This window comes from Rattus norvegicus, chromosome 1 (assembly GCF_036323735.1).
Source record: "Rattus norvegicus strain BN/NHsdMcwi chromosome 1, GRCr8, whole genome shotgun sequence".
Taxonomy (NCBI): domain Eukaryota; kingdom Metazoa; phylum Chordata; class Mammalia; order Rodentia; family Muridae; genus Rattus; species Rattus norvegicus.
The window spans coordinates 7,349,029-7,376,546 of NC_086019.1; the positions used below are offsets into that span (position 1 = coordinate 7,349,029).

General features: G+C 41.8%; 1 protein-coding gene across 3 annotated transcripts in view; it reads left to right on the forward strand.

Annotated features, from left to right (window-relative positions):
* Positions 1 to 44: 44 nt before the first annotated feature.
* Shprh (SNF2 histone linker PHD RING helicase) overlaps positions 45 to 27,518 on the forward strand; it is a 73,732-nt gene continuing 46,258 nt past the window's right edge. Inside the window, exons 1-15 of one of the 3 annotated variants that reach the window (NM_001107470.1) lie at positions 130 to 286; positions 2,280 to 2,932; positions 5,976 to 6,105; positions 8,090 to 8,305; positions 10,507 to 10,585; positions 11,532 to 11,682; positions 12,985 to 13,093; positions 14,175 to 14,428; positions 15,726 to 16,403; positions 17,862 to 18,113; positions 19,055 to 19,133; positions 21,215 to 21,378; positions 21,481 to 21,737; positions 23,083 to 23,211; positions 25,372 to 25,424. In NM_001107470.1, the coding sequence (NP_001100940.1) occupies positions 2,318 to 2,932; positions 5,976 to 6,105; positions 8,090 to 8,305; positions 10,507 to 10,585; positions 11,532 to 11,682; positions 12,985 to 13,093; positions 14,175 to 14,428; positions 15,726 to 16,403; positions 17,862 to 18,113; positions 19,055 to 19,133; positions 21,215 to 21,378; positions 21,481 to 21,737; positions 23,083 to 23,211; positions 25,372 to 25,424 (3,166 nt within the window). In that variant the 5' untranslated portion in view covers positions 130 to 286; positions 2,280 to 2,317. Of the gene's footprint in view, positions 287 to 2,279; positions 2,933 to 5,975; positions 6,106 to 8,089; positions 8,309 to 10,506; positions 10,586 to 11,531; positions 11,683 to 12,984; positions 13,094 to 14,174; positions 14,429 to 15,725; positions 16,404 to 17,861; positions 18,114 to 19,054; positions 19,134 to 21,214; positions 21,379 to 21,480; positions 21,738 to 23,082; positions 23,212 to 25,371; positions 25,425 to 27,518 lie in introns of all 3 variants that reach the window. The other 2 variants (XM_006227639.4, XM_063288635.1) reach the window with 2 other exon arrangements.

A 27,518-nucleotide genomic window follows, 5' to 3' on the forward strand; every position in this document is an offset into this window, starting at 1 on the left:
ACGGTCTTTTCGCCGGAGCCACAGTGACCAGACATGCGCAGAAGCACTTTTTGAAGCCACCGCGGGAGAGAGGGGCGGGGTGTCCCGTCCGGTCCTGCGCGTGGAGCGGGCGCTCCCGCTGTCCTCCTCAGCTGGTGCTGTGGCTTCCGGCCCCGGGCGCGCAACTCCACCCAGAGTGCAGCGCGCGTGCGCAACTCCGGCAGGTGTGTGAAGCGACTGTCCGCCCGGGATCTGCAGGCTCCGAGGAGGGCCGGTCCTCGCGACTGGTGCTCGTATAGCGGTTGAGGTAGGTCAGGGTGGGTACGGGGTCTGGAGCCTCAAAGAAACCCCGAGGGCTCCTGCGATGCTCCAGTGTCGGGAGCGATCGGCCCTGCGAGGCCCCGCGACTCGGCCTCAGCCCGGTCGTGGGCCGAGCCCTTCCTGCGTGGGACCGGTGCTTGCTGCCCACGCTCGCGTGCTGTGAGGCCCTGTCACGAGCTTTCTCTCTGGGAGATGGCACCTTTCTCGAGGATAACTTAGGGGGGGCTTCCTGTGCCTTCGACGTGCCCCGCACTGTGCCCAGGCTGGTGGTACGGGGGAATGCAGGTAGCTGAGAGGGATGCAGAGACTGTTAGGCTGGCAAGTTCTCAGGTACCTTCGGGGACACATTCATTACATTCGCCTTCCGAACCGCCCTGGCTCCCGTGCATTGTGTGCACTCTGACGCTGCAAGTAGCGCTAGGTTGGTGAATGAAGATGGTTTACGGTTAAGGTAACTTGTCAGAGATCCAGTATTGTTAAAGACGTGGCATTTAAACGTGGTGCCCTTTAATCCACATGGCTTGAATTTATCATGGGAAGTCTTTGTTTTTTTCCCACATGTTTTTCTTTGTCACCAGGACCCAGGATTCTATCAGCACTTTATTCTTTGTCTAAGCTGTCCCTCTTACTCTTTGTCTTAGTTAGGGTCTCCCTGCTGTGAACAGACACCATGACCAAGGCAAGTCCTATAAAGGACAACATTTAATTGGGGCTGGCTTACAGGCTTAGAGAGGTTCAGTCCATTATCATCAAGGCGGGAGCGTGGCAGCATCCAGGCAGGCATGGTGCAGGAGGAGCTGAGAGTTCTACATCTTCATCTGAAGGCTGCTAGCAGAATACTGACTGGCAGGCAGCTAGGAGGAGGGTCTTAAAGCCCACACTCACAGTAACACACCTATTCCAACTGGCCCAAACCTATGTATGTGCCACTCCCTGGGTCAACTTGTTATCTCTTAATCTGTAAAACCACTGTGTGTATGCCCCCCCCCCTTTTTCTCTTTGAAAAAGAAGATATTTCCAAGGGATTTTGAACTGTATAAGATGAAGGGAAGTTTTGTTAATGTTTTGGGATTGTAAAGTTCCTTGGAATTAAGCAGTGGTGGTTTGTGAGATGTTTGTCCTCCTAGTTGTTGGCCATGGAGTGTAGTATTATAATTTGTTTCCTTTAATGGGATTGTCTGTTAACTAAAATGTTCTACTAAACATGAGTGAAACTGTTACAACATTTGATACATGTGTTTCTTACCTGCTAAAGTTTTCTCCCCCGGGAGTTGAGGAAACGGTCTATTCTGATGGGGAAGACACAGTGGGGTGAGAATGCCTCTTGTTACAGCAGCTTGCACACACTTGGGTAGGTAGGAAAACAGACAGGATAGGAAACAAGGCTGGTCCTCCAGGCTCAGCAACCAGCATCCAACTCCCTACACCTAGGCTCCATCTCAAGTTTCTAGAAACTCCCAAAACAGCATCGCCAGCCAGGGATCACTTCTGTCTTGTAATCTGTCAGGAGCTTTTCTGGCCAGAGCACAGCAGCTACTGTTTGACCTAGGTCTTCTTACCATTCTGAAGAGTTCACGTTGTATAACAGCCTTCAAGTTCTGTGTTAGGGCTGCTAAGGAATGTGCCTAATGTCGCAGGGTTATTGTTAAGGGAAAGAGCCAGATTAGGATGTGATGCAGGAAATAAGGGTATTTTTGACTGCGAATGGAAGTCATAGTCTTGTGTGTGAGAGTCCTAGAAAATATCCAGTAGAGGAGTGAGGCCCAACCTAGGGTTTGTGCACGTTTGGGCTGTAAGCCTGAATATTGCAATGTTAATGTTTTTGTTTGAAAATATCAAATGTTATCATCTCTGAGTTGGTAACCTTCACAGCAGATGTATGTTGTGTTGATTGTTCTGGAGTCTGGATTTGCAACTGTATTGTCGTAATTTTCCTGTCTTTATCCCGCTTCATGTCACCTGTTCCATTTGTCCTTCAGAATTCACGTTTACCAACCAAGAAAGGGAAAGCTCGAGGATGAGTAGCCGAAGGAAACGTGCTCCCCCGATGAAGGTGGATGAAGAAAGGCAGCAGCAGCTTCGCTGGAACATGCACGAGGACCTGAGGAATGAGCCGCTCAGCTTGACTGAGGAAGAGCGGGCCTGCTGGGATGCAGACTCCTCCGATTGCATCATCATAGATGATGACCCTCCCGAAGGTGCAGCTCACAGAGATAAGAAGAGGTGTACAGAGTCTGTGAGCATCTTAAACTCCACTGAAAAAGAGACCCCTCTGTCCGTGGCCTTGAATGTTACCATTTCTCCCCATCCTTCCGATGATTCTTGGAAAGCGTTTCTGGGAGATTTTGTGCTTCAGCTTCTCCCTGAAGAGAGTTTAGTTGAACATTTTTCTGAAAGGACTTTTACGTTGATGAGTTCAGAGTCAAGCAGTCAGCTCCTGATCTATGTTCATTCAGAATGTAACAATGTGGAGAAAGAAGAAAACGTACTTAAAGGACCAGCAAGTATCTATGGCAAGGGTATTCGAGTGGAATCCTCCTTCAGTAGTGACATGTTACAGGATTTGGCCTGGCTACAGAAGAGAAGAGGAATAAAACTCTACCAGCGACCAGAAGGAACTCATACGATCAAGGTACTCAGGGTTCTACACTGGTAATTCATTGGTGTTAACTTAGAAAGTCTCAAAACTCAGCAACAAGTCCCTCATTAATAAGTTTCAAAGAACAACTTCATATGGGGCTTTAAATAACTGTAAGACTATGTCTTCTTGCCAATCACAACTAGCCAGGCTGTGCTCTCCTAAGCAGACTCTCCTGATTTTCTCTTCCTGCCTCTATGATCAGTTACCTGTTTTAGTCCTCACTGTCTTGCATGATAATACCTTGTGTTTTCAAATCTTTTGTCTATTTTGTTTCAGAAATGGTATATGTGAAATATGACTTAATTTCCTGATTGTAAAGCTTAAGTGTAACCTTGCTATTCTGCTATTCATACACCTTCCTATCATACATATGTCATTGAACTTTACCCTTTGTCACTGTGGTCTTTTTATCAAACTCCATAAATTCCAGAATTTGTTCCCAAACATATTCTGTTTTTCTGTCTGTGCTTCTCTCGGTTTCCTCTTCCCCCTCTTGGATACTCTGTTCAGAAAGAATCTAATGCATGGATGCATAGAGAACGTTTCTTAAGTCCTAGAAGTGGTGGTACATGCCCTTGCCCTGTGTATCTATTATCTTTTTTCAGTTTTCTTTTGGCTGCTTGTGATGGTTTGTATATGCTTGGTACAGGGAGTGGCACTATTAGGAAGTTTGGCCTTGTTGGAGTGGGTGTGTCACTGTGGGCGTGGGCTTTACGACCCTAGTCCTAGCTGCCTGGAAGGAAGTCTTCTCATGTTTGCCTTTCAACAAGATGTAGAACTCTCAGCTCCTCCTGCACCATGCCTGCCTAGATGTTGCCATGCTCCCGCCTTGATGATAATGGACTGAACCTCTGAACCTGTAAGCCAGCCCCCAATTAAATGTTGTCCTTACTAGAGTTGCCTTGGTCATGGGTCTGTTCACAGCAGTAACACCCTCACTAAGACACTGAAATGCACTTACAGTTGGCATCCTTCCTGCTCGCTAACTTTGAGGTCTTAGCTTCACTGCCTGTTAAAGCACCTGGTACCTAACAGTATCAGTGAATTTGTAAATCATTTCAAGATCTGCATTCAGGAAGCTGTGTAAATATGTGCAGATCCCTCTAGTGTTCTGATACCAACTTTCTATGAACTGTAAACAGTTCCCATTCTTCTGTGGTAGATTTTGCTGAGATCAGGTGAGATAATGTAAGTAGATGTGCTTTGTTAAGAGGTGACATGTCTTCATGCTAAAGGCTGAAGGGAAAATCCTGAGACGTTGTTTCATCTTTGTGTCACTGAAATGTTCTTTTTATTTCTCAAAAGAAATTATATCAGTAGGCTGATTGTTATTTCTGAGGAGATCTGGTCTGTTTAGGGTGGAGTGGCCATAGATTTATTGCAAACTAACCTAAAGAATAGAGTACATTTAAAAGCATTACACAGCAATTAACTTTTCCCTGGACAGCGGAATTCAACATGCAATACCCTGTCTGCTGATTTTGAAGACCAGAATTTTTCTGGTAGCAGGAAAGTAAAAATCATAGCCTATGCATCTGTATTCTACCCTTAAAATCATATCCTAAGCTCTTCCATTTTCCCTGACCCTAATTGGGCTAAGTAGTACATATTTAAGCCATTTCCAGGTGAACAGAAGGCAAATATGTACAATTCTGAAATGTAATCTTTGCCACTTGTTACAGTGTAATGTTGCTGGATTCTTAAAATTTCAGCAGAGGAAATGATTTTAGTTATTAGGGATGCATTGTTTGCCATTAGAAGTCTTAAAAATTTAACTATTTAGGCTACCTCATAGATTTTCTATTTTAAAAATGAGAATAATTGACTCTAAACAAAAGTTAAATTTCCTGAATTTCTTTTACTCCTAAATATCATTGTCTCAAATTTGGATATTTCAACTCTTATGATTCATTGTTTTAAGTTAAGATACTTAACATAGTCAAGGTCTGTTTACTTCCACCTTTTATTTCATATTACTGGATCGATCCATTGATGAGGATTCCCCAACCTGACCTCAAAAGACTGAGCTAGGAAATGCTTCCTTGTCCCGCGCTTCACTGATTATTCAGATGCCCACTGGGTTTAGAAACCAGTGTCTTCAGCCAGAATACAGCAAACACAGAGGCGAATGCCAGCAGCAAACCACTGAACTGAGAATGGGACCCCCGTTGAAGGAATCAGAGAAAGAACTGGAAGAGCTTGAAGGAGCTCGAGACCCCTTATGAACAACAATGCCAACCAACCAGAGCTTCCAGGGACTAAGCCACTACCTAAAGACTATACATGGACTGACCCTGGGCTCCAACCTCATAGGTAGCAATGAATATCCTAGTAAGATCACCAGTGGAAGGGGAAGCCCTTGGTCCTGCCAAGACTGAACCCCAGTGAACGTGATTGTTGCGGGGAGGGCGGTAATGGGGGGAGGATGGGGAGGGGAACACCATAGAGAAGGGGAGGGGGAGGGGTTAGGGGGATGTTGGCCCAGAAGCTGGGAAAGGGAATAACAATCGTAATGTAAATAAGAAATACTCAAGTTAATAAAGATTAAAAAGAAAAGAAGAAACCAGTGTCTTGGTAGGTAAGATTGAGGTTTTCATCACATTGTTGTGGTTTGGTCCTATTTAAGGGAGTCTTTTTGTTTTCGTTTTTAGAGTGAATTTATGAAAATAAAAACTTACCTCCTGCCTGTGGAACAGACATTGCTAAAACCTTTACAATAGTGAATCTGGGGTCTTGAGAACTGGCTCAGTGGTTAAGAGCACTGGTTGCTCTCCCAGAGGACCTGAGTTCAATTCCCATACCTACATGTCATCTGATAGTCATCTGTAACTCCTATCCTGGGTTGCCACTGTCCTTGTTTGGCCTCCATGGTCACAGTACATATGTGATACATAGACATGCATGCAGACACAAACACCATATACATAAAAAAGTTTTTAAGAAAGTTTAAGAACTAGTGACTGAAATTGTGACTTTCTTGTGTCCTTATGAAGAGCAGCGTACTCCAGTAAAACGTCATGTGTGTTCTTTGTAGGTTAGAATTTACCTCTTGGAAGCTGGCCTGACAAGACTAGACTTCATGAGTGATGCAGGCTCCAGAATGAAAAAGTTCAATCAGCTCCTGAAGAGAGTGATGGGAAAGTTATACAGTCTCAGTATTCCAGGTAATTACCAAAGTAAGGTCTAAAATCCCATTTTGGGATTGCCAGTTTCTCCTCAACTTGTATACACAACAACCTAAAAACCACGTAATAACATGAAAAAACTTGAGTGTTCTTTATACAGTACTGCGTGGCAAAATCTGAAATGCCCTTACTGCTACAATTATTTTTTTTTTTACTTCACTTACTTTGCATTCTTCCCAGCAATCAAGAAATTTTTGCAAAACCAGCATACAAAGTCAAAAGACACTCAACAACACATCTGCACTGGTTGAATCCCTATTTATTTATGTATTTATTTCTTAGTTGTTCTGCAAGACTTTTAATAGCCAGAGATTGTTGCTGACCTTTAATCTGTTTCCCTTTGCAGTTTGATAAAGTCTCAAGGGTTATATTCCTACAAAGAACAGATGACTGTTGTTTGTTGGCAGGACATGGAATCCTTGGTTAGCATGCCCCTCAAGCCTTGGGAATACTAGTAAATGTAGCTCAGCGGTAGAGATAAAACAAACACTTTTATCTGTTGGTTGAGTACTGTCTGCCACGGATAGACATGGGGAATGGCTGAGGGGACACCCAGCTATGCTGCTAGGGAAACAGTTTGATTTTCCAAATTACAATGGAGAATTTAATGTGCTTGTATTTTCAGGTATAATTTTCAGAATATGCTCTTCTATTCCTTTCTCTCTTTTTTCTTTGTTTTTTCTTCCTCTTCTTCTCTTGAGGTGCCAGGTGTCACACCCAGAACTGCACGCATGAGAGGCAGGTGCTGCACTTCTGAGCTACAGCCTCAGCTCTATAAACTTCATGTTTCGAAAATCTGTTTTTGAACATAATGGGTATATTAATGCCATAGCTCATTCTTTCAAAACTTCACAATCCTAATGATAGTAAGTGATTTTGCAAGTTGGAGATTTTCAGGAAATCTTGTTTCATAAATAGAAATGCTAGCAAATACATCTAGAATTTTTTTTTGTTGTTGTTATAAGAATTTTAGCGAGCTATGTTGGAGTGCACCTAAACTGCCAGTGCCCAGGAAGGAAAACTTGAAGCTTGGCCATCAGTGCTTAATTACATTAGTTATTTTGTTGCAGTGGTATGAAATAAATGTATAATTACATTGTGTGGTTGTGATAATCCTGTGTGATACTTTGTATTGAAAATGATTTACAGATCAATCAATCAGTACACTCAGAGGCATTGAGCATATTAGATGCATTCTGTAAAACCATGTAGTTTTATGATATGCTCTTTGAGAACAGTTTAGAAATAAAAATGGTTCATTTCTTCACATTGAAAGACTAATTCATGTGTGTGGGGGCTTTTCATTTTGTTCAGGTTACAGTGTGAGTCTTCCACAGGGCACTTGTGTTCATCTAGTGAAATGTGATATGCTTACATTAATTAATCTTTCAGCATTTCTCCTCACTAACTCCTGCTGCTTCCAAAGGCCTGAAGAATTAATGAACCATTATCTTCATAAGCATGAACATAAAAGGATTTTTTAATGTTAAGATGTGAAAGTGATAAAATAGTTTATAAATTCCAGGTGAAATTCGAGCTCAGTTTCTCACAGTTATTAACCACTTGTGAGAAAGAGCATGTCGGTGTCTGCGGACTGTGCAAGTACACAGAGGTGCCTGAGAAGCAGGCACATCACAGCCAAAGTATGAACAGCACATGAGCACAGAGCAGAAGATAGGTGCCAGGCAGCGTGTGAGCACTCGGGAAGCGTGCGTGGGTGGATTTCCAGTCAGGGAACACACAGAATAAGACGGTGGAGCTGGGTGGCTTTGTGGGGTTTCCACATCTACTTTCCTAGCCCCTGGAAGAAAGTTGAGCAGTGAGGCTTCTGGGTGAGACCAGTGCAGAGAGTACTGCAAAGCGTCTAACACACACGGGGTGGAAGGGAAGGGTTTAAAAAGAGAAACGTTGCTCGTGGCTTACAGTGCAGATCCTATTATGAGTACCTTTGTTGAATATACAGATGTGTTGGAAGAAGATGAGGAGGAATCAGAGAGTGAGCCAGAGGGCCAGGACATTGATGAGCTCTATCAGTTTGTGAAGCGAACACACCAGCAAGAGGCAAAGTCAGTCCAAGTGGATGTCCAGCACCCTGCACTGATTCCGGTGCTGAGGCCGTACCAGAGAGAGGCAGTCAACTGGATGCTACAGCAGGAGCAGTTCAGGAGCACTCCTGCTGGTGGCAAGTACAAGATGCTTAGAGAGGCTCATCGGGAGGGCCAGTGCTGTTAAGAGGGCTCATCGGGAGGGCCAGTGTTGGAGATGTGAATAATTGGGCATGTGTTGGGGTAATGGCAAGTAATCATATGGAAAGGAGACTAATTTTCTAAAATGCCTTTCAAAGTAGATATCTAGAAAAATTAATATATGACTTTCCTTAATATTGTTTTGGGATGTAGTAACAGGAAGATGAAGAATTCAAGTCATGCCGGGCCATGATGTGGGTTCCAGGCCAGCCTTTCTGAACTACCTGACTTGCTATCTCAAAAGAGAGAGAAAGAGGGTGTGTTGGCAGGGAGAGGAAAAATCATGACTTGCTGACAAAGGATTGCTTTTAGAACTTCATTAGTTATGTGTAAGAAACTTCCTAACTTGACAGTAAATAGTAACAACAAACAATTTGCAAATATGATTAATTTCCCTAGTTTATATTTTTTGCTTGCCCCACAAAATAAATAAAACCAAGCGATTCATTGCAGGGGTGCACTTTGGTAACAAGTTGTGTTTGTTTTGAGGCAGTGTCTTGGTTAACTCTCACTGTCCTAGAACTCAATCACTGTGTAGACCAGGCTGGCCTCAAGCTCTAATTAGAATTCATGCTTCTGCCTCCCGAGCACTGCGCTTAAAAGTGTGCATCACTGGGCCGGCCCTGTCTATAAAGGAGGAGACAAGTGTTGAGATTTTTACATGACTCTGTACAGCGAGGTATTAACTAGTTCTGATTCTTCCTGTATAGATTTACTCCCATTAAGTACAGATGATATTACTTATTTCTCCCAAGAATTCTAGCAACCTAATTTTTTTTTAAGTTTTCTCTTTAGGAATTATCAAGTGATAGGCAGTATTATTTCTTCTGCTCCTTATCCTGTTAATATCAATACATTTGTCTTCTCCCCAAATTACCTTCCTTGTCTTTATTTTCTCATCTCCTACATTCTCATTCATTCATAGTCTTCCTTATTCTCTTCCCCGTCCTGAAACCAACATCTAACTCTGGAGTTGGATGCTCTTGGTAAAGTTTCATAATCTGTATGTTTCGCTGCCCACCTCTCAGTCTTTTCCTTATTATTATTTGTTTGGGAAATTGTTAGTTCTATAAAGCCCCACATAGGCCATATTATTTTTTCTCTAAAATGAAATAATTTTCAGGTAGGTACTTTCCATAAGGAATAACTTACATAGAACAAAATGCTTTGATCTTAAAGGTACATTTGATGTATTTTAACAAACCTGTAAACTTGGAGTCAGCAACCAGTTCTTGTCAGGCTTCTGCCACTGTGACAGTGTCTGAGAAAACTGTCTCCAGAGAATCACTGAGTGACATGGTTCAGGGCCAGGATGGCTGGCGTGATTGCTGTGGACCCGAGGAGAGAATAGGTGTTTAGAGGGAAGAAGTACCTTGTTTCAGAAGTAGAGGAATGCTGTTAAAGACATCTTCAATTTTTTAGAATTAGAAGACTTTTAGCTAGCTGTGTTAGAGCACACTTCAGCTGCCAGGGCTTGGGAGGTTAACTTGATTATGTAATTATCGAGTTGTAGTGGTTTAAAGTAAGTGCATAATTGCACACTGGTTTTTGTACTGAAGATAATCTATAGGTTACTCAGTGTAGTCTTAGTCATTGAGCATATGTGTTCACAATATTTGCACTGTGGCAGCTGAGGAGCTCTTTCTCTCATTGTAGCCTGGAAACAGAACATGTTAGGGAGGGGACCAGGATTAGATACAATCCCCAAGGCCCAATCGCAGTCAGGACCAACCCCCTTTATTTGGGTGCCATTTCCAGTTTCTACTAGTTTTCAAGCCCCCAAATTAAAGTATAGTGAGCACATCTAAACACAGAGACAGACATTTGCACTTTGCAGATGCAGAGAACCCTTATCAGGTCGGAATTGGTGTGCATGTCAGTTTTTCCCTCAGCCGTTGGCTGTGCTTTGCTCTTCTGTGCTGTCACTTGCTTCTGAGTTTGTGCAAAAGCAAAGGAAGCCGACAAATAGTGTTAGAGGAATATTGTGAGCGGCAGCCCTGAGGCCTTTCCTGAGCGAGCCCTATGGATGTCCCAAATCAGGACCCCATGCCGTTCTGTTGTTTTATCTCAGTATCATTATGCGGCAGGAGAAAAAAATCAAAACAAAAGCCCTTACTCTTACACTTCTCTTTAGATAACTCCCTGCACTTCTTGTGGCGAGAAATTGTTACACCTGATGGCTTGAACCTCTACTATAATCCGTACACAGGCTGGTAAGGCAAAATCTTTTATATTTGATTTTTAAAATGTATACAGTAAAGAACAATGAGAACTTAACTCGTGCTCAGTGTTGAGGAACACTAAAAGTCTTGCTCTGTATTTCTACGGTGAGGATAGTCTCAGGACTAAAAAGCCCTTGTCATTTCTCAGTGAATTCTGGTCTCATAGTAGGCTGAAGCTGCAGAGCTATGAAGACTGACACGATGGCTGGGCATGGCGAGGCATGCCTGTAGTCCTAGCACTTGGGAGCTCTGATCTGGAGGCCAGTTTGTTCTACATAGAGAGTTCTAGGCCAGCCAGGACCATGTAGTAAGATGCTACCACAGAAATGGAAAGAATAAAGGAGAGATTAGATTTTATCTCAAGTAATGCCATTTTTTTTTAAAGACCAACTTTTATACTTTTAATTTTCAATTTGTAGATTTAAGAAATGTAAGAATCTTTGAGCATGATTAGTGAATCAGTATTTATTGTTTCTTTTTTTAAATCACAGATTCATAAAGACCATAAACAGAAAATACTGCCTTCAAAGCTGTTATAAAATTACATATATTTATTCTGTGGCCATGGATAGAGGGGTGGCATGGTATACCTCTGAAGGCAGAGGACAGCTTGTGTTCTCCACTTTCATCATGCTTGTCATAAGGCCTGGTGGCAGTCACTTTTGCCTGCTTAGCCGTCTTGCATAACATTTCTCTTTAATTCTGGAGGAGATGAAATGTCGAGTGTTACTAGCACCATTTCTGTCCTACAGACTCGGTTGTCTGCTCATTTATTGCTGTTATTTCATTCCTGTTGTGTAAGGGTTGGAACGTCGGCTTGTTTCCTCATAAATGACGTTTGGGCAGACTGGAAGTTTCATTCATTTCTTCAGTTCTCTTTCGGAATACTAACAAACGTCAGTATTTTATCTAAACTCTTGGGTTGTATTTTCTCTAGCATCATTCGGGACTTCCCACATGCTGGGCCACAGTTGCTCGGTGGAATCTTAGCAGATGAGATGGGCCTCGGGAAGACAGTGGAGGTTCTGGCTCTGATTCTGACTCATACCCGACAAGATGTCAGACAGGATGCCCTCACCCTGCCTGAGGTACAGAGAACACTGCAGTGCTCCAGAGCATGGGGACAAAGGTGTCAAGAGACCCCACAGTGAACACGGAGCATTTGCTTGGCCCTGGACTCAGCCCACTGTGCATTGTGTGACAGCTGCTTACACTGCACAGAGTGGGACTGTGGTTACCCAGAAGGTGTTTCTTGGGTGATGCAGACCAACTAGTAAGAGAATGTATGGTAGTAAGTTACCAGTCTTCCGCCAGTTAGCAGGACTTTACAGTAAGTCCTGTTGGTGCTTCGCGTATCTCGTCAGCACTGAAAGGTCTATTGTCCTGAATGAAAAACTGTCCGTTTAATTACAAACCTCAGACTCTGTTAAGTAGAACTTACTGATTGATAGTTTAGTGTTAATAGAGTTCTAGATGCAATAGTTTTTGTACAAATATAAGAATTTTAGAGTTCACAAAATATAAATTCCTATATTTCCCAGTAGTAAAACCTGAAGCCAGTACATTAAGTCCTGCTGAATTTAGCTCACTAATCAAAGGTAAAACTAGTTTAGAATCTCCAGGAAACACCAGGCCCACAATTTTAATATTTATGTAATCTATTGAAAAATTTATATATACATAATAAACTTTAGTGATTTCAGTAGTAAATGGAAAAGAAAAGTCTTTATCTTTGTATATATGTTTTACTTATATAAATTCATATAAATACATTTTTATAAATTTATATAAATGCATAGCTATGATGGGGAGGTTGGAGAAAAGACTCAACAGTTAGGAGCCTGAGCTCTGGCTGTTCTTCTAGAGGAGCCATGTTGGATTCCCAGCTCCCGCCCATGGGGCAACCACCCATCCGTAACTCTAGATCCGGCTGATGCGTCTCCATCTCCTGGCCTCTGGGCACTGCATGCTTGTGATGTACAGACATACATGGAGACAAAAATCCCTTACACATAGAACAAAACTAAATCTTACTTTTAAAGAGATACTATGTAAGACTTAAAGTATTAACATCTTTCAGAGATTTTTAATTAAGCTCATTACATATTTTATTTCTGAACTTACATTATTCTAAATTTAATGTATCAATTCTGTTTTTAACTTTTTAAAAGTTACTTTCAAAAATTACCTACATTTAGGTAATTTAAAGTACACAAATTAAGTGATGGCTAGTTATAAGCTCCAAAGTGAAAAATTGATACACAATGAATGACATTTAGTTATCTCCTAGCTGTGCATGACTATTTTCTATTTCTTTAATAGAATGGATACTAACAATAACTCAGAATACTGAACTATAATATTTCAACTGCCAAAATTATGTATTTCAGGGAAAAGTGGTAAATTATTTCATCCCAACTCATTGTCCTAGAGGAAAAGTGAAAAGTAGAGAAATCCAGAATACAGAGTGTGAACCAAAAGAGAAAGTTCACTGCCCTCGTAAGTGTGTTCTCCACGTGACTTCATATGGTGACTTTTACTGTAGCTTGTTATTCCTAGAAAGATCTTAATCCTAAGCACTAGGTTTTGTGGTTTTTTTTTTTTTTAGTTGTTTGTATTTAACATATGAGCATGATTACAAGTTATTTCAAAAATAAAGCGTTGTTCCAGTACTGCTAGTCTAGCCTGTTATATTCAGTTTCTTCAGTTTTGTTTACTTTCAAGTGTAGCTTTTTTTTTTAATTATTTACTTTATTTATATGAGTACATTGTCACTGTCTTCAGACACACCAGAAGAGGGCATCAGATCTCATTACAGATGGTTGTGAGCCACCATGTGGTTGCTGGGAATTGAACTCAGAACCTCTGGAAGAGCAGTCAGTGCCCTTAACCACTGAACCATCTCTCCAGCCCTCAAGTGTAGCTTTTATAATTCTTACTAGCTGTCTTAGTTAGGGTTTTATTGCTGTGAACAGACACCATTACCAATGTAAGTTTTATAAGGACAACATTCAATTGGGGCTGGCTTATAGGTTCAGAGGTTCAGTCCATTATTATCAAGGCAGGAGCATGGCAGCCTCCATACAGGCATGGTGCAAGAGGAGCTGAGTTCTACATCTTCACCTATCGGAAGCCAGGAACAGACTGAGTGAGCATCCTCAGGCAGCTAGGAGGAGGGTCTCCAAGCCTACCCCACAGTGACACACTTCCTCCAACAAGGCCACACCTTCTAATTCTGCCACTCCCTGGGCCAAGCATATGCAGACCATCACACTAGCACATGAATTTTCTTAGAAATTGTAGCATAGCATATAATAGGACATTCAAGAGATTGTGTTTTATAATTTGAATGGTTGTTGTGCCATCAAATTAACAAATTAGCCTAAATAATCCTTTGTTACATTATTTCTACAATAATTTTCCTTAATTCAAGGTAAATTTTTACTACATATTCTTTGGAATACTAGATTGTATTATGTCTTTTATTTGTACCCAGTCCTTGGTAAAGATTAAAATTGAATTTCTTATCATTTATTTTAAGTAATTGTCATATCCTTTTGTCTGTCCACTGTACATTTAGCCACACGTGTGATGATTCTGACAGCTGTGAAAGAAATGAATGGGAAAAAAGGCGTTTCTATTCTTTCTATCTATAAGTATGTCAGCTCCACATTCAGATACGACGTTCAGCGGAACCGGAGTCTTCTGAAGCGGATGTTGAAATGTTTAATCTTTGAAGGTCTTGTGAAACAGATTAAAGGCCGTGGTTTCTCTGGGACTTTTACACTGGGAAAGAATTACAAAGAAGATGTATTTGATAAAACGAAAAAGCAGGTAACATCATTTATTAAGTGCATATACTTATATATAGCTCCTTAGAGAATAAATGGATAAGTCCTACCTTGACACTGAGTTTAAATACAAAAATCAGAAATGAGAAAGAAAAAGTACTATGACAGTGACTGCCTTAACTTTTCTACTTTCTGAATGTAAGTGTCTGAAAAGAAACAACTATTTTAATTACTGTTGAACCCAGAGAATGAGATTGGCACAGTAGAAGAATTCAGTGGAATGAGCTCTAAAATTAGTTGGTTTCATACACCTTAAAGTTTAAAGTAGCTTCTCTATTGTTAAGATGCTCTCTGCATTTACAGACTTTGCTCCCAACTTTAGAAAATTAATGCCTCAAATTGCATATACCATGTATAAATTCTTCAAGTCTTGTACATAAAGTTATGTTCCCAGTGACATCCTCCTGTAAAATTTGAATATTTTTCTATAAAACTTTTCATTTGGATAGTAATTTCAATTTGCTTTCAGAAAAGTCGACACAGTACATATAAACACCATTAAGGAAGAATGCTGACGACAAATCAGTATGAAAGCCTTTTGCTTGCTTTGGCGTGGCCGCTGTAAGAGGTAGTGGGATAAACAGACACTCTTCATTTTAGAGCAGAGAGCGTCCAGCTTGGCCCAAGCAAGCACAACAGTGAGCTGTGCCTTTGCAGTCCTACTGCCACCAGGAGGCGGGGTCTCTAGTCAGTGTCACTGTTCTGTATTAATCTCCTGGTTCTTCTTTGTGCCCTCGATTCTGATCCCATTTTCAGGGAGCTGTTCCTGTCACCTACCTGTTTGTCACAGCCCAACTGTGTTACATGCTCTTCGTGGGCACTTCTGTAGTCCTTTTACTCATACTCAGAGTGCGTGGCCCAGAACCGACATTCAAACCATAATGACAAGAGACACACTTAGAAAGTCTGTGTACTGCTGGCAAGAAATAGAAATCAACTTTCATTTTACTTGTACTTGATGATATGGAATTTTATGTACTCTAAATTTATTTTTGATTGATTTAAGCAGACTTGAAATCATAACACATTAATAACAAAGGGATGGCTTACCTTTATCTTTCTCATCAGTACTATACAGGGATCAAGTAGAACCTTGCTTTTCTGAAGGCTACAGAGGGAGAGATCTTTCAGAGGACTAATTAAAATGTGTTTATCAGGAGCAAGTTTCCTTGGGTAAAGGGGTGGTAAAGACACTGTTGAATTGTTTCTATATAACGTTTAGAGTTTAGTTTCACAATTACAACTTTATTGGCACATGTTAATTAAACAATACTTTTTAGGCAGTAGGGAGTCCACAAAAAATTGAGAAAGAGTTAAGGAAATCAGTGAACAAGGATACAGATTCTGAATACATGCCATCAGACATTTATGATGACGATAATGACAACGACGATGACGACGACGATGATCCTTATTATTATTACTGCAAGGCAAGAAAAAGCCGTAAGTTGAAGAAGAAGCCTGTGTTACTCACTAAAAAGGAAAAGGGTCAGCCTGTCAATCTGGATTCCCAAGTTGAGGCTCCAGCTGCTGGTGACTGTGCAAGCGCCGATGCTCATGTGTCAGAAAGTACATGTGTCTCTGAAAACAGGCAGATCCAAGACGCAGAGGACTGTGTTGAGTCTCCAAGCCCGGCCGCCATGGAGCTGGCACAGTCTAACACTGCAAGTTTCTGTGAGACCCCTGACTACCGCTTTGAGTGTATATGTGGTGAATTTGACCAGATCGGCCGCAAGCCAAGAGTTCAGTGTCTGAAGTGTCACCTGTGGCAGCATGCAAAGTGTGTGAATTACGAGGAGAAGAATCTGAAGGTTAAGCCTTTTTACTGCCCTCATTGCCTGGTTGCAATGGAGCCAGTGTCAACCAGAGCGACTCTCATCATCTCCCCAAGCTCCATTTGCCACCAGTGGGTAGATGAAATCAACCGGCACGTGAGATCGTCATCCCTTCGAGTTTTGGTAAGGCACTGCAGCTAAAGAGGGAATAAAACATGTACAGTTTTGCCTCTTTGTGATAGTTTTCCTCATGGTTGAACAAGGTCTCATGTAGCCCAGGATAGCTCCGAGGATGACATTAGACTCCTGATCATCCTGCCTCTACTTCCCAAGTGCTGGCATTATAGGCATGTGTACCACACACAGCTAATTTTGATGATGTATTGTTTTACTTTCTTTTATGATTTTTTTCCCTAAAGCTCTTTGTTAATGTTTTCATACTTTTTTCCTTTTTCAATAAATTGAACACAAGGGCTTGTGCATGTCAGGCAAGCACTCTAGCACTGAGCCATATTCCCATCATCCTCTGTTTTTATATTACTAAAATTATTTGTTAGGATACTACTTCTAGTTATACCAGAACTTGAAGAGAATATTGAAAAGAAGAAATAGAAGACTAGACTATATTCTCTTTTCACTTCCAAATTTCAGAAGTTGAGAGTATATTGGTATTAAGGCTTTTTAAAGATCCTTGATCATCAAGATGAAAATGTCTTGGTGAGGCATTTGTGATTTCAGAGAAAGATACAGTTCCAGGGTGGCATAGTGTGATTGCAGATGCCATTTAACCTGTCGCCTTACTGTCTTCTGGGGCCTCATTTACCTCCTTAGAATAATCCGATATTTATTTGGTCCTTGACAGTGTCCAGGAGCTATGCTCAGTTCTAAAAGTAGCCTCTCAGAGGCTTGCTGTGTAGGTTAAATCGGGTGGTCAAGCCCAGCGTCAGTGGTCGTTACTGTTGGCTGCCTGCCTTCTTCCTCCCATGCAGAGGTGTAGTTTTTCCATAGTCAGCTGCTGACATGGACATGAAGACAGTAACAGTAGATAAAACAGTGTTTGCCACTGCGCAGCTCTCTTCTGTGTGGATAGGCTTTTCAGTTTAGCTCCCTTAGTTTTGAGTAGGTCACTGTTTCCTCTGTGTGAGAAAGAAATAGCACTTAACAGTGTGGCTGTTGAACTTTGGAGAAAGTGCCTCGTACAGTGCCTGACACAGGAAGGATACACCATGAGTGTCCCCTGTGACTGCTCTGCCTCCCCATACCACTGGGCTCTGGCACTCTGCGGGTCCATCTACTAACCTGCTCACTTTCTTTCCCTTTTGTCCAGTTGAAAGAGCCCTAAGCATTTGTTTTAAAACTTAATTGAAACATTAGCTCCTCTGAGTTAGCTGTCAGTTGCATGATTGGCCGTTCCAACAATGCTGTCACATTTGCTCTGTGATATTTCTATTCACATTGTTCATGTCCCTTGGCTCTTATACCAAAACATAACCTTTCTCCAGACAGTTGTACAATCTGTCTATAGTATGTGTGGCCAAAAGAAAATTAAGAAAGGGCTCAGTTCAGTAGGAATATAAATAAATGAATATTTGGCCTCTGCCAAGGTTCTCTGTAATAACTCTTGGTGTCGTTTTTTCCCAGGTATATCAAGGAGTGAAGAAAGATGGGTTCTTACAGCCTCATTTTTTGGCAGAACAAGATATAGTTATCATTACCTATGATGTTCTCCGTTCAGAATTAAACTATGTCGATATCCCACATAGCAATAGTGAAGATGGGCGTCGCCTGAGGAACCAGAAGCGCTACATGGCCATTCCCAGCCCCCTGGTAGCGGTGGAGTGGTGGCGGATCTGTCTGGATGAAGCGCAGATGGTCGAGTGTCCTACAGTAAAAGTAAGAGTCTCTGAAACATTTTCGAGTCCAGAGGAAGGGAGGATGTAAATGGTCCGGTAGTCGGAATTCAGTTAACCCATAGTACTGTTAGTGTTGGAACATCTGTTGCTAAACAATCTTGTGTTATCAACTACATAATCCTTTAAAGTTATTCTCATCCTCCGAATGATGCTTCTGTATGGAATACTTGGATATCAGTGTGTGTTTGGCACAGTTCAAAGCAAGCTATGCTTAGGGACCTTTAAATCATTTCACCTAATCTGAAGGCTTATGTGTTCTCCAGTAGCCTGCAGCAAATGGCTAAAGAAAATGGCCCGTATGTGTTGAATTGTATTATATCTATCTCTGTATATATTTCTCAGGCCTCCTTCTGTGACTGTCCACCCTGTTGTTTGAGGTGGTCTCTCAGTAGACCTGGAACCTACTGACTTAGGTAGCTAGACTGGCCAACTTGCCAGACCCAGGGATCCCCTGCCTTCGTTTCCCAGTGCTAGGATTAGCTGTTTGCTTTTACTTTGCTGCTGAGGACCCAACTTCAGGCCCTGGTAAGGACTTCACTGACTGAGCGATCTCCCAAATCCTTATGTATCCTTATTCTGTCTTCACTGACCAGTCTGTAACCTGAACTGAATTGATGAATCATATCTCATAGCACCAATGCTCACAGAATAGTGAAGGAGGTGTATTCATCAAGGGTATTTTTTCCTTCTCTACATGCTTATAACTACCTCTGCATTTCCATGTGTCTCATGCTGAGCTCCTAATGAGAACCATGGTGGTGGGTAATGGTTTATTGGGTATGACATTCAACGGCGAGTGTGAAAAGTCATAAATGAGAGCAGATGTATCTTACCTGAAATGGGCTTTAGTCGGCCATTTTCATGAGAAAACACACACCTGATTTCTGCGTTTTGTTTTAGTTCATATTTTTCTTTCATTAGGCTGCAGAAATGGCCCAGCGTTTGAGTGGCATTAATCGGTGGTGTGTCAGTGGCACTCCAGTGCAGAGAGGATTGGAAGGTAATGCAGGCCCCCACAGTTACCATACTTGCAGAACCTACTTTTGGGGACAAATACTGCTGTGCTTAATGTTTGTCAGAATCTTTATTTTAGTGTATTTTTACTTGGAGTTTGCTAAATAGTTTAAAGCAATTAACTTGTAAATGCAACTTGGGTGATGCTTCAGTTTGTATTCATGAGGGCAGATACATAATGAGGACTCCCATTGCTTTAAATTGACCAAGTATTGTACCCATTCCACAGTATAGATAAAGGTCTCAGCTCAATCTGAGTTCCAAAGAAGGTTTAAAACCTGAGAAAAAAAGAAAACAAAAGGGAGAGAGAACCAAATTCATAGAAAGGGATGCTGAAGAAAATGACAGGTGAGTTGAGATCTGCAACACTGCTCAGTGATAGGAGACAAAAGAGCTCCACAGTCGAGGAGACAGACATTGGAAGGTAACATGGCTGCAGGAGACCTTAAACAAGTGTCAGTGTGGCTAAAGAGCGAAGAGCTCGGGAATCGTTTGTGCAGACTTGGAATGGGTAGATACAGAGAAAACCAAAAAGGACCAGTAGACCATGTTAAAGTACTTTTCTTGTTTGTTTTTTTTTTTTTGAAAAATAGATTTTTACTTTTGAAGATTTGGGAAATTTTTGAAAATTGGAAACTGAGGATTTAGGCAGTGATTTAAGTTCATCTTGTGGATGGATGCATTTTCAAGAGATGCCTGTTGTTCCAGCATAGAGACTGGTTCATCAGAGAGGAGAGTTTATACTGGGAGACCAGTTGTTTGGCTGCAGCAGGTGACGGGCAGGCAGTGCCAGCACTGTGAGTCTAGACTACAGAGGTCTTGGAGAGGTAGAAAAGGCGAATGAGGAAAATGAACAAGGTGAGGTATGCTGATAAATTTCAGTCATTCACTGCTGTAAATCAGGCTAGAAGAAAGGCATCTTTAGGAAGTAAGAGACTTAATTTGGTTCCAGCAGATAGAATTAGAGGACCTCAGTTAGGTAGAACATAAACATTGGACTGATGTGATCTGAACCATAAATCTCTGATTTCTGCAGATAAACATATATAATTCCTAGGTGCTATCAGAGTCATTTGATTCAGCTACATAGCAAGGCCCTTTCTAAAAAGTAATTTCACCCTAATGTTTGTTGGCCATCCTCAAATGGTGTAATAGGTAGGTTGTTTGTTTATTTGTTTCCCATCTTATTAGTGCCTTTAGAGTCACACAATGTATTCTGACCATATTCCCTGCCTCTCCTGTTTCTTCCCCAGTTCACTCACCCACCCAGGTGTTAATCCTTCAAGACAAGTTTGTGCTCCCAGATATTTAGGGGTCTATGGTCTTGCACTAGAGAGTGGTTGACTAAACGAGGTCTACTCTCCCTTTCCCAGAAGGGAATGATAGCCAATGGCTCCAAGCCTTCGTTAGTGTGGGATTATGTTCCCAACTCTTGCCTCCATGTCGGCATTTTCCCTGGCTGAGAATCATGGAATTTTAATTTTTTTATTTAAATCGAGAGTAATGTTTACTCCTTTTGAAAAGAGCACGTATCATGTTGTTTCACACATAAATGGCTCAGTGGTTAAGAGTGATGCCTCACTAAGTAGGTTTGTGTGTCATTACTGTCTTATGCTAGTTCTCTAGAGATGAAGTTAGTAGATGAAAGATCACTAGGGATGTTAGGTCGGAGCACATTCTCTGCATCACACGAGATTAGCTCCTACTTTTGTTTTTTCATGTTTTTCTCATTTAACAAGTCTTGTTTTAATGCATATGTCTTAATTAAACAAATCTACTGAATTTTCACTGATGGCAGCCTCCAGCTTTTGAGTGAACTGCAAGCTTTTGTAGTGGTTCTTACATCGTAAGTATCCCAGAAATTAAAGCAGAACCCAGAGCACAGTAGCTTCTCAAAAATGTAAACTAATGTGGGAGAAAATGTTCACATTCAAGAGGCTGCAAGATGCTTCCCACTTCATGGTGGGTCCTGTGTGTGCTGTGCGGGTTTGTGAGTAAGCTCATGCAGAAGCCAGACAAATCCAGAAGCAATCATCCCTCCTGTGTCCTGTGGCTTTTCCTTTACAGATCTTTTTGGGCTGGTGGTCTTTCTTGGGATTGAACCTTATTGTGTCAAACACTGGTGGATTCGACTTCTCTATCATCCATACTGCAAGAAAAATCCTCAACACCTGTACAGTTTTATTGCTAAGATAATGTGGAGGTCCGCAAAGAAAGATGTCATTGACCAAGTCAGTATGCCAAACTTTCACTGACTACAAACGTTAGAAGGACACAAAGCAGGGATCAAAGTGAAAATCTTAGGCTAAAGTTTTTCCAACCTCCCATTCCAGATCCAGATCCCACCTCAGACTGAAGAAATGCACTGGCTCCATTTTTCCCCTGTGGAGAGGCATTTCTACCACCGCCAGCATGAGGTGTGCTGCCAGGATGCTGTGGTAAAGCTCAGGAAGATCTCGGACTGGGCCCTGAAGCTGAGCAGCTTGGACAGAAGGACGGTCTCCTCCATCCTGTACCCCCTGCTGAGACTCAGGCAGGCCTGCTGCCACCCACAGGCTGTGCGTGGGGAGTTCCTGCCACTCCAGAAGAGGTGTCACCACCACTCACTGCTCTAGTGCCGTTCATGGTGCAGTATTTAGGCACTTTGACTCCCAGTGTTAGTCGGGGACTTGAGGCTAGGTAGCAGTTAGTTCCTTTTTTGTTTGTTTTTTGTTTCTAAAGTTTCATGGTTTTATGTCTATGGAGCCTCATTTGTGAAAGAATCATAAAATTAGTTTTCATTTCTTTTAAAATTTAAACTATTATTAACAGGTTTTGTGGTTGTATTTTTGGTTTAGAGAGGATTTTTCACTTGTACTTTTTTTCTTTTTTTCTTCCTTTTTTTTTTTTTTTTTTTTTTGGCTTTCAAGACAGGGTTTCTCTCTGTAGCCCTAGTATCCTCTCTGTAGACCAGACTGGTCTCTGCCTCCATGTACTAGGGTTAAAGGCAGGCACCCCCACACCTAGTGGAATTTTTTGCTTTTAATAATACTTGTAGTTTCCCATACGAGGGATGTGCTGGCTATATTCTTTGTGCCTGTTCCATAATTCATTTTATGGATTGGACTATACCTGAAGAGGGGTATTATAAGAAACTCTCTTAACTGTCGAAGAGTTCTTAAGATGATTATATCAGGGGCTTACTTTTAAGTAGATTATAGACAGTTAGAAATAGCAGAGATGATAAATTCATATAATATAAGCTGAACGTGATAAAAGTTTTACAGATAATAGATTGCTATGAAACAATTTCTGTTTAAAAAATAGTTCAAGACATCTCTCTAGTGGAAATGACATCTGACTTGACTATTAGAACATCTCAGTTATTATTTTATAAATGAAAAATTAAATTTACAGTAAATCATGAGTCCAATTAATTTGTAGTGATATGATTCATCTAGACCCAGTTCTTACATTGTGATCCTTGTACTTTTCCAAATAGAGCATATTGTACATTTTGATTAAAGTGCAAAATACAAGAGAAAGCAGGTCAGATAGGAGAATCCTTACTGGATTAGTAGCAAGTGTAAGTCATAACTGTAAGGCTGAAAGAGAAGGAAGGGACTGGAGATGGATCAGCAGGTCAGAGCTCTGGCTGCCTTTCCAAACGACTGAACGCAGTTCCCAGTACAATGTCAGGTGGCTTACAACATTCTCCAGTTCCAGGGGCGCTCTTCTGCCCCCAAACCACACACACACACACACACACACACACACACACACGTCACACTCGGACGCGCAGTACTCAGAAATGAGTGTTTAAAGTGGAGATGAAAACTGCTCAAGGAGTGGTGCACATGTAGAGAGTACTGCACCTTTTTCCAGCACACCAGCTTCCCTGCAGAGAGAACGGTTGCAGGTTTCCTTCTGGTTTTGAAAGCTGTCTCTTCTTTCAGCACCATGACGATGGAGGAGTTGCTGACATCTTTGCAGAAGAAGTGTGGAACAGAGTGTGAAGAGGCCCACCGGCAGCTAGTTTGTGCCCTTAACGGCTTAGCAGGCATCCACATCATTAAAGGTAGAAGGTGATGCTGTACTCTATTCCGTTCTTCCAGTACCTCTGAGGAAGGTTAATTACAGAGCGATGCTCTCGCACACTACTGATACCAGTTTAATGGGTTCCATTACCTACCAAGCACTTAACGCAGAGCATGTTCAGAACAATCAGTGTACATCTGCCTTAAGCAAACATTTTTACCTTGGGAAGTTTAATAAATTGGAAAATTTTAGGAAATGAAGACCTGAACAGAAATTTTCCAGTAAGATATTTATAGTGAAAACTTAAAAACAACCAGAAAACTTAGAAATAGAAAAATGATTGAATTGTAACACATTCTTGAACATATTGTTAATTGATTTTAAAATTGATATTGTACATTTTTTTTCTTTTTTCTTTTTTTTTTTTTTTTTTCCGTGTGGAAAGGTTTAATGAGAGAAGAAAAGTAGAAGAGGAGAGGAGTAGAGGCCGGCCATGAGCATGTGGAGGGAAGCGAGGAGGGGAATGGGGAGAGAAGGGACAAAGGGGAAGAGGGGAAAAGGGAAAGAACAAGGAGCAAGAGCTGAATGTTTTTTTCATATCATAGTATATGGCAAGAATGGTCTAGAAATAATATGCAAAATAAAATCTCAAATCTTGCATGTGCAACTAAAACTACAATTTCCAAATAATCATAATAAGTGATAGGCTTATTATGAGAATAGGCAGATCTGTAATTGTAGTAGCATATGAGGCTATCCCCCACCCAACTGCAGAACAAGCAGATATCATTGTGTCAGCATTTAACCAAGACTTGGGTGAAAGTGATCTATTCAGCACCTACTGAACACTGCCCATCCACAGAAGAATGCGTGCTCTTTTCAAGTACACATCTAAAGCAGGCAACAAGTCAATAAATACAAGGGTTCAAGTCTTCAGTACTTGTTTTATTACTACAGGTAAATTGAACTGGCTATCAGGCTGGTGAGTGGACTCCTGGCAAACTTGATGACATGAGTTCAGTCCCTGGTACCCACCTTTTAGATGGAGAGGACCCACAAGTTGTCCTCATATGCACTGTGGCATGCACCCCCTCCTGCCCCATAAGTAAATAATGTAATTAAAAAAATAGATACCAGTAAAAAGTAACTAGAAATACTTCACATATTTGGGGGATGGAGTAACACAGTATAAAGGGTAACTCAAAAAGAAACTAGGAAGTATTTAGAAGTGAATGAGAACAAAATATCAAGCTATGTCCTGCATATCAGTAAGGGAAATTTGAAGCAGAGAATATTTTTAAAAATGTGTTTATAGCTGTTCCATTAACATCTGTTATATTCATTTATAATTTAAACTTTACCATAGGGTTATGTGCGGAGAAACTGTGCATTGGGCTTAGCACTGTACACTCTCAAGCATTTATGTTACTGGTGGTGTCTGTTATAGCCCTTGTTAACGAGAGATGAGCTTCCAGTGTGCTGGAGGTAGGGAGCTACCGTGGTAAATAGCGTTTCCTTCAGTCCTCCACATGTAACTCCTCTGCACCACCAAGCACCATGACAGTTATATGCTAGTCTGCTTTGATATGCAGTCATGGGGCACTTCATAGCTGTTCTCATTACATAACAACTTTAGACATCACTTAAAGGATGGAGGAGTGCTAAAGCTCCTTGCCTTGCAAGCATGAAGACCTGAGTTTGATCCCCTAGAAGATGCTGAAAGAACCAGTCTGGTGTGTTGGCGCACCCTTGTAATCCAGCATTGAGGAGACAGACAAGCTATCCAGCCTAGCTCCTGGCGCACGTCAGGCTAGTGAAAAGACCCTATCTCCAAAACCAACGTAGGCAGTACCTGAGCGGCAGCGGCCACCCAACGCTGTCATTAGGGCTCCATACACATTTGTATACACATGCATGGGCAGCACACATACACATGTACCTGCACATGCTCATGCACAATAACAGAAAATTACTTGTTCAGAAAAATATGTAGTTTCTGTAGAATACAAAATAAGTGTCTAAGCCTCTAGCCTTCGTTATCTGTTCCATGGCATGGCAGAACCATCCTGGAGAGTGTCTCTTCCTTTCAAAGATGCTTGAGGACTAGAGTGAGCCATTCAAACTGGGGAGAGGCAGCTCTAACAGGGCTTGTCTACAGTCGTGACTGAGCTGGCCTCTGACACCACACGTCTCCGTCTGTTCTTTAGAGCACAGTACAGAGCAGCCCTTGCTTTGCCTCCCCCAGAATGTGTCATTCTTAGTATGAAACAGGGAAACACTGAAACTTGGAAGCCATGTCTTCCTCATGTTATGGATTACAATATGAAGTGACCTCAGATACTTAGCAATTTAACCTTGTTTACAGTGTATGTTTTACAGCAAAATTAGCAGGACAAAAGTATGGCACCTACAACTGTGAGAAAAGTTTCCTTTTAGGACAGGCTCTTTCAAGTACTAGTCTTTACAGACTTAACATTTCCTATGTTTTAGCCATTTTGATAAGTGTTCTCCGTAGTAGTAGTCTAGGAATCTATCTAAACTCCAAATTACCTGGGCCTTATAGTCCATTAAAAAAAGACTGAATAGACAAGCAACTCTGGTAAAGAGTTTTACAGTTGAACTTTATTTCATACCAACTTGGACAAAATTAAGCAAAAATTGGGAAAATGTGTATCATATCTAATTTCAGCTTTTTACAGTGTCATCTTAGTTGAAGAGAGTAACTGATTAGAGTTTGTAGAATACATGACTACAACAAATAAAATATATGCATGCTTGCCTTTGAAAATGTGTGAACAATGAATGTATCAATACTGTGTGGTCGTTAAAGTCCAGCATCCTGTCTGAGAAACAGTATTCTCCAACCCCTAATGTAGGTCTTTGTTTATAGTCCAAGCAGGCCTTGAACTGTGGCTGTGTGGCCTTGGCTTAACGCAAACTTGCATTCTTTCCTCAGCCTTCTGAGTCACGTGACATTACAGCTAGACGTAATCTTTTTCTGTATACCTTTTATATTATGCATAAGAGTTTCATGGCTACACTATTTTACTTGCGTAATTTCTTGGTGATTGGAATATTATTCCATTTTGTTTAATGAAATATTCACATGGCTTAGTTGCTTTCTCAGCACTGCTAATGCCTAACGTGGTGCCCATGCCTGTTATCCCAGCACTTGGGATTCAGAATATCTCCACAGATTTGATGTGTATGGTGCTGGGTTATGGAATTGTTGTAACAAGCTCAGATAGTGGCTCTCTGACCCTTGGCTTTTATCTTGTCTCCCTCTCGGACTGACTGTTTTCTTTCCCTGTTCCCATGTTAGGATTGGGGTAGGACATTTTGCTGGTTCATTCTCAAGTGATCAGGCTTTGGCAGGATGAACGTGTAGGCTCCTGCATAGCTGTCCCACGCCTCTGCCTGACACCTGCTCCTCTCTGCAGGTACTTTCACTGCACTCTGCTGCCTGACACCTGGTCCTCTCTGCAGGTGCTTTCACTGCACTCCTACTGCCTGACACCTGGTCCTCTCTGCAGGTGCTTTCACTGCACTCCTACTGCCTGACACCTGGTCCTCTCTGCAGGTGCTTTCACTGCACTCTGCTGCCTGACACCTGGTCCTCTCTGCAGGTGCTTTCACTGCACTCCTACTGCCTGACACCTGGTCCTCTCTGCAGGTGCTTTCACTGCACTCTGCTGCCTGACACCTGGTCCTCTCTGCAGGTGCTTTCACTGCACTCCTACTGCCTGACACCTGGTCCTCTCTGCAGGTGCTTTCACTGCACTCTGCTGCCTGACACCTGGTCCTCTCTGCAGGTGTTTTCACTGCACTCCTACTGCCTGACACCTGGTCCTCTCTGCAGGTGCTTTCACTGCACTCTGCTGCCTGACACCTGGTCCTCTCTGCAGGTGCTTTCACTGCACTCCTACTGCCTGACACCTGGTCCTCTCTGCAGGTGCTTTCACTGCACTCTGCTGCCTGACACCTGGTCCTCTCTGCAGGTGCTTTCACTGCACTCTGCTGCCTGACACCTGGTCCTCTCTGCAGGTGCTTTCACTGCACTCCTACTGCCTGACACCTGGTCCTCTCTGCAGGTGCTTTCACTGCACTCTGCTGCCTGACACCTGGTCCTCTCTGCAGGTGCTTTCACTGCACTCCTACTCTAGTTTCTTGTCTAGAGTGACCGTAGCTAATGCTGTTTAGACTCTGCTTACATAGGGATCAGTCAGTAAAGACTGAACTTTTAAAAGAAATCTATATTTTTCAAATTCTAGAAACGCTTTCTTATAGTATGGAAATGTGTGCTATATAATGAATTTATAATAAGTTTAAACACCATGCTTTCTACAGATACTCT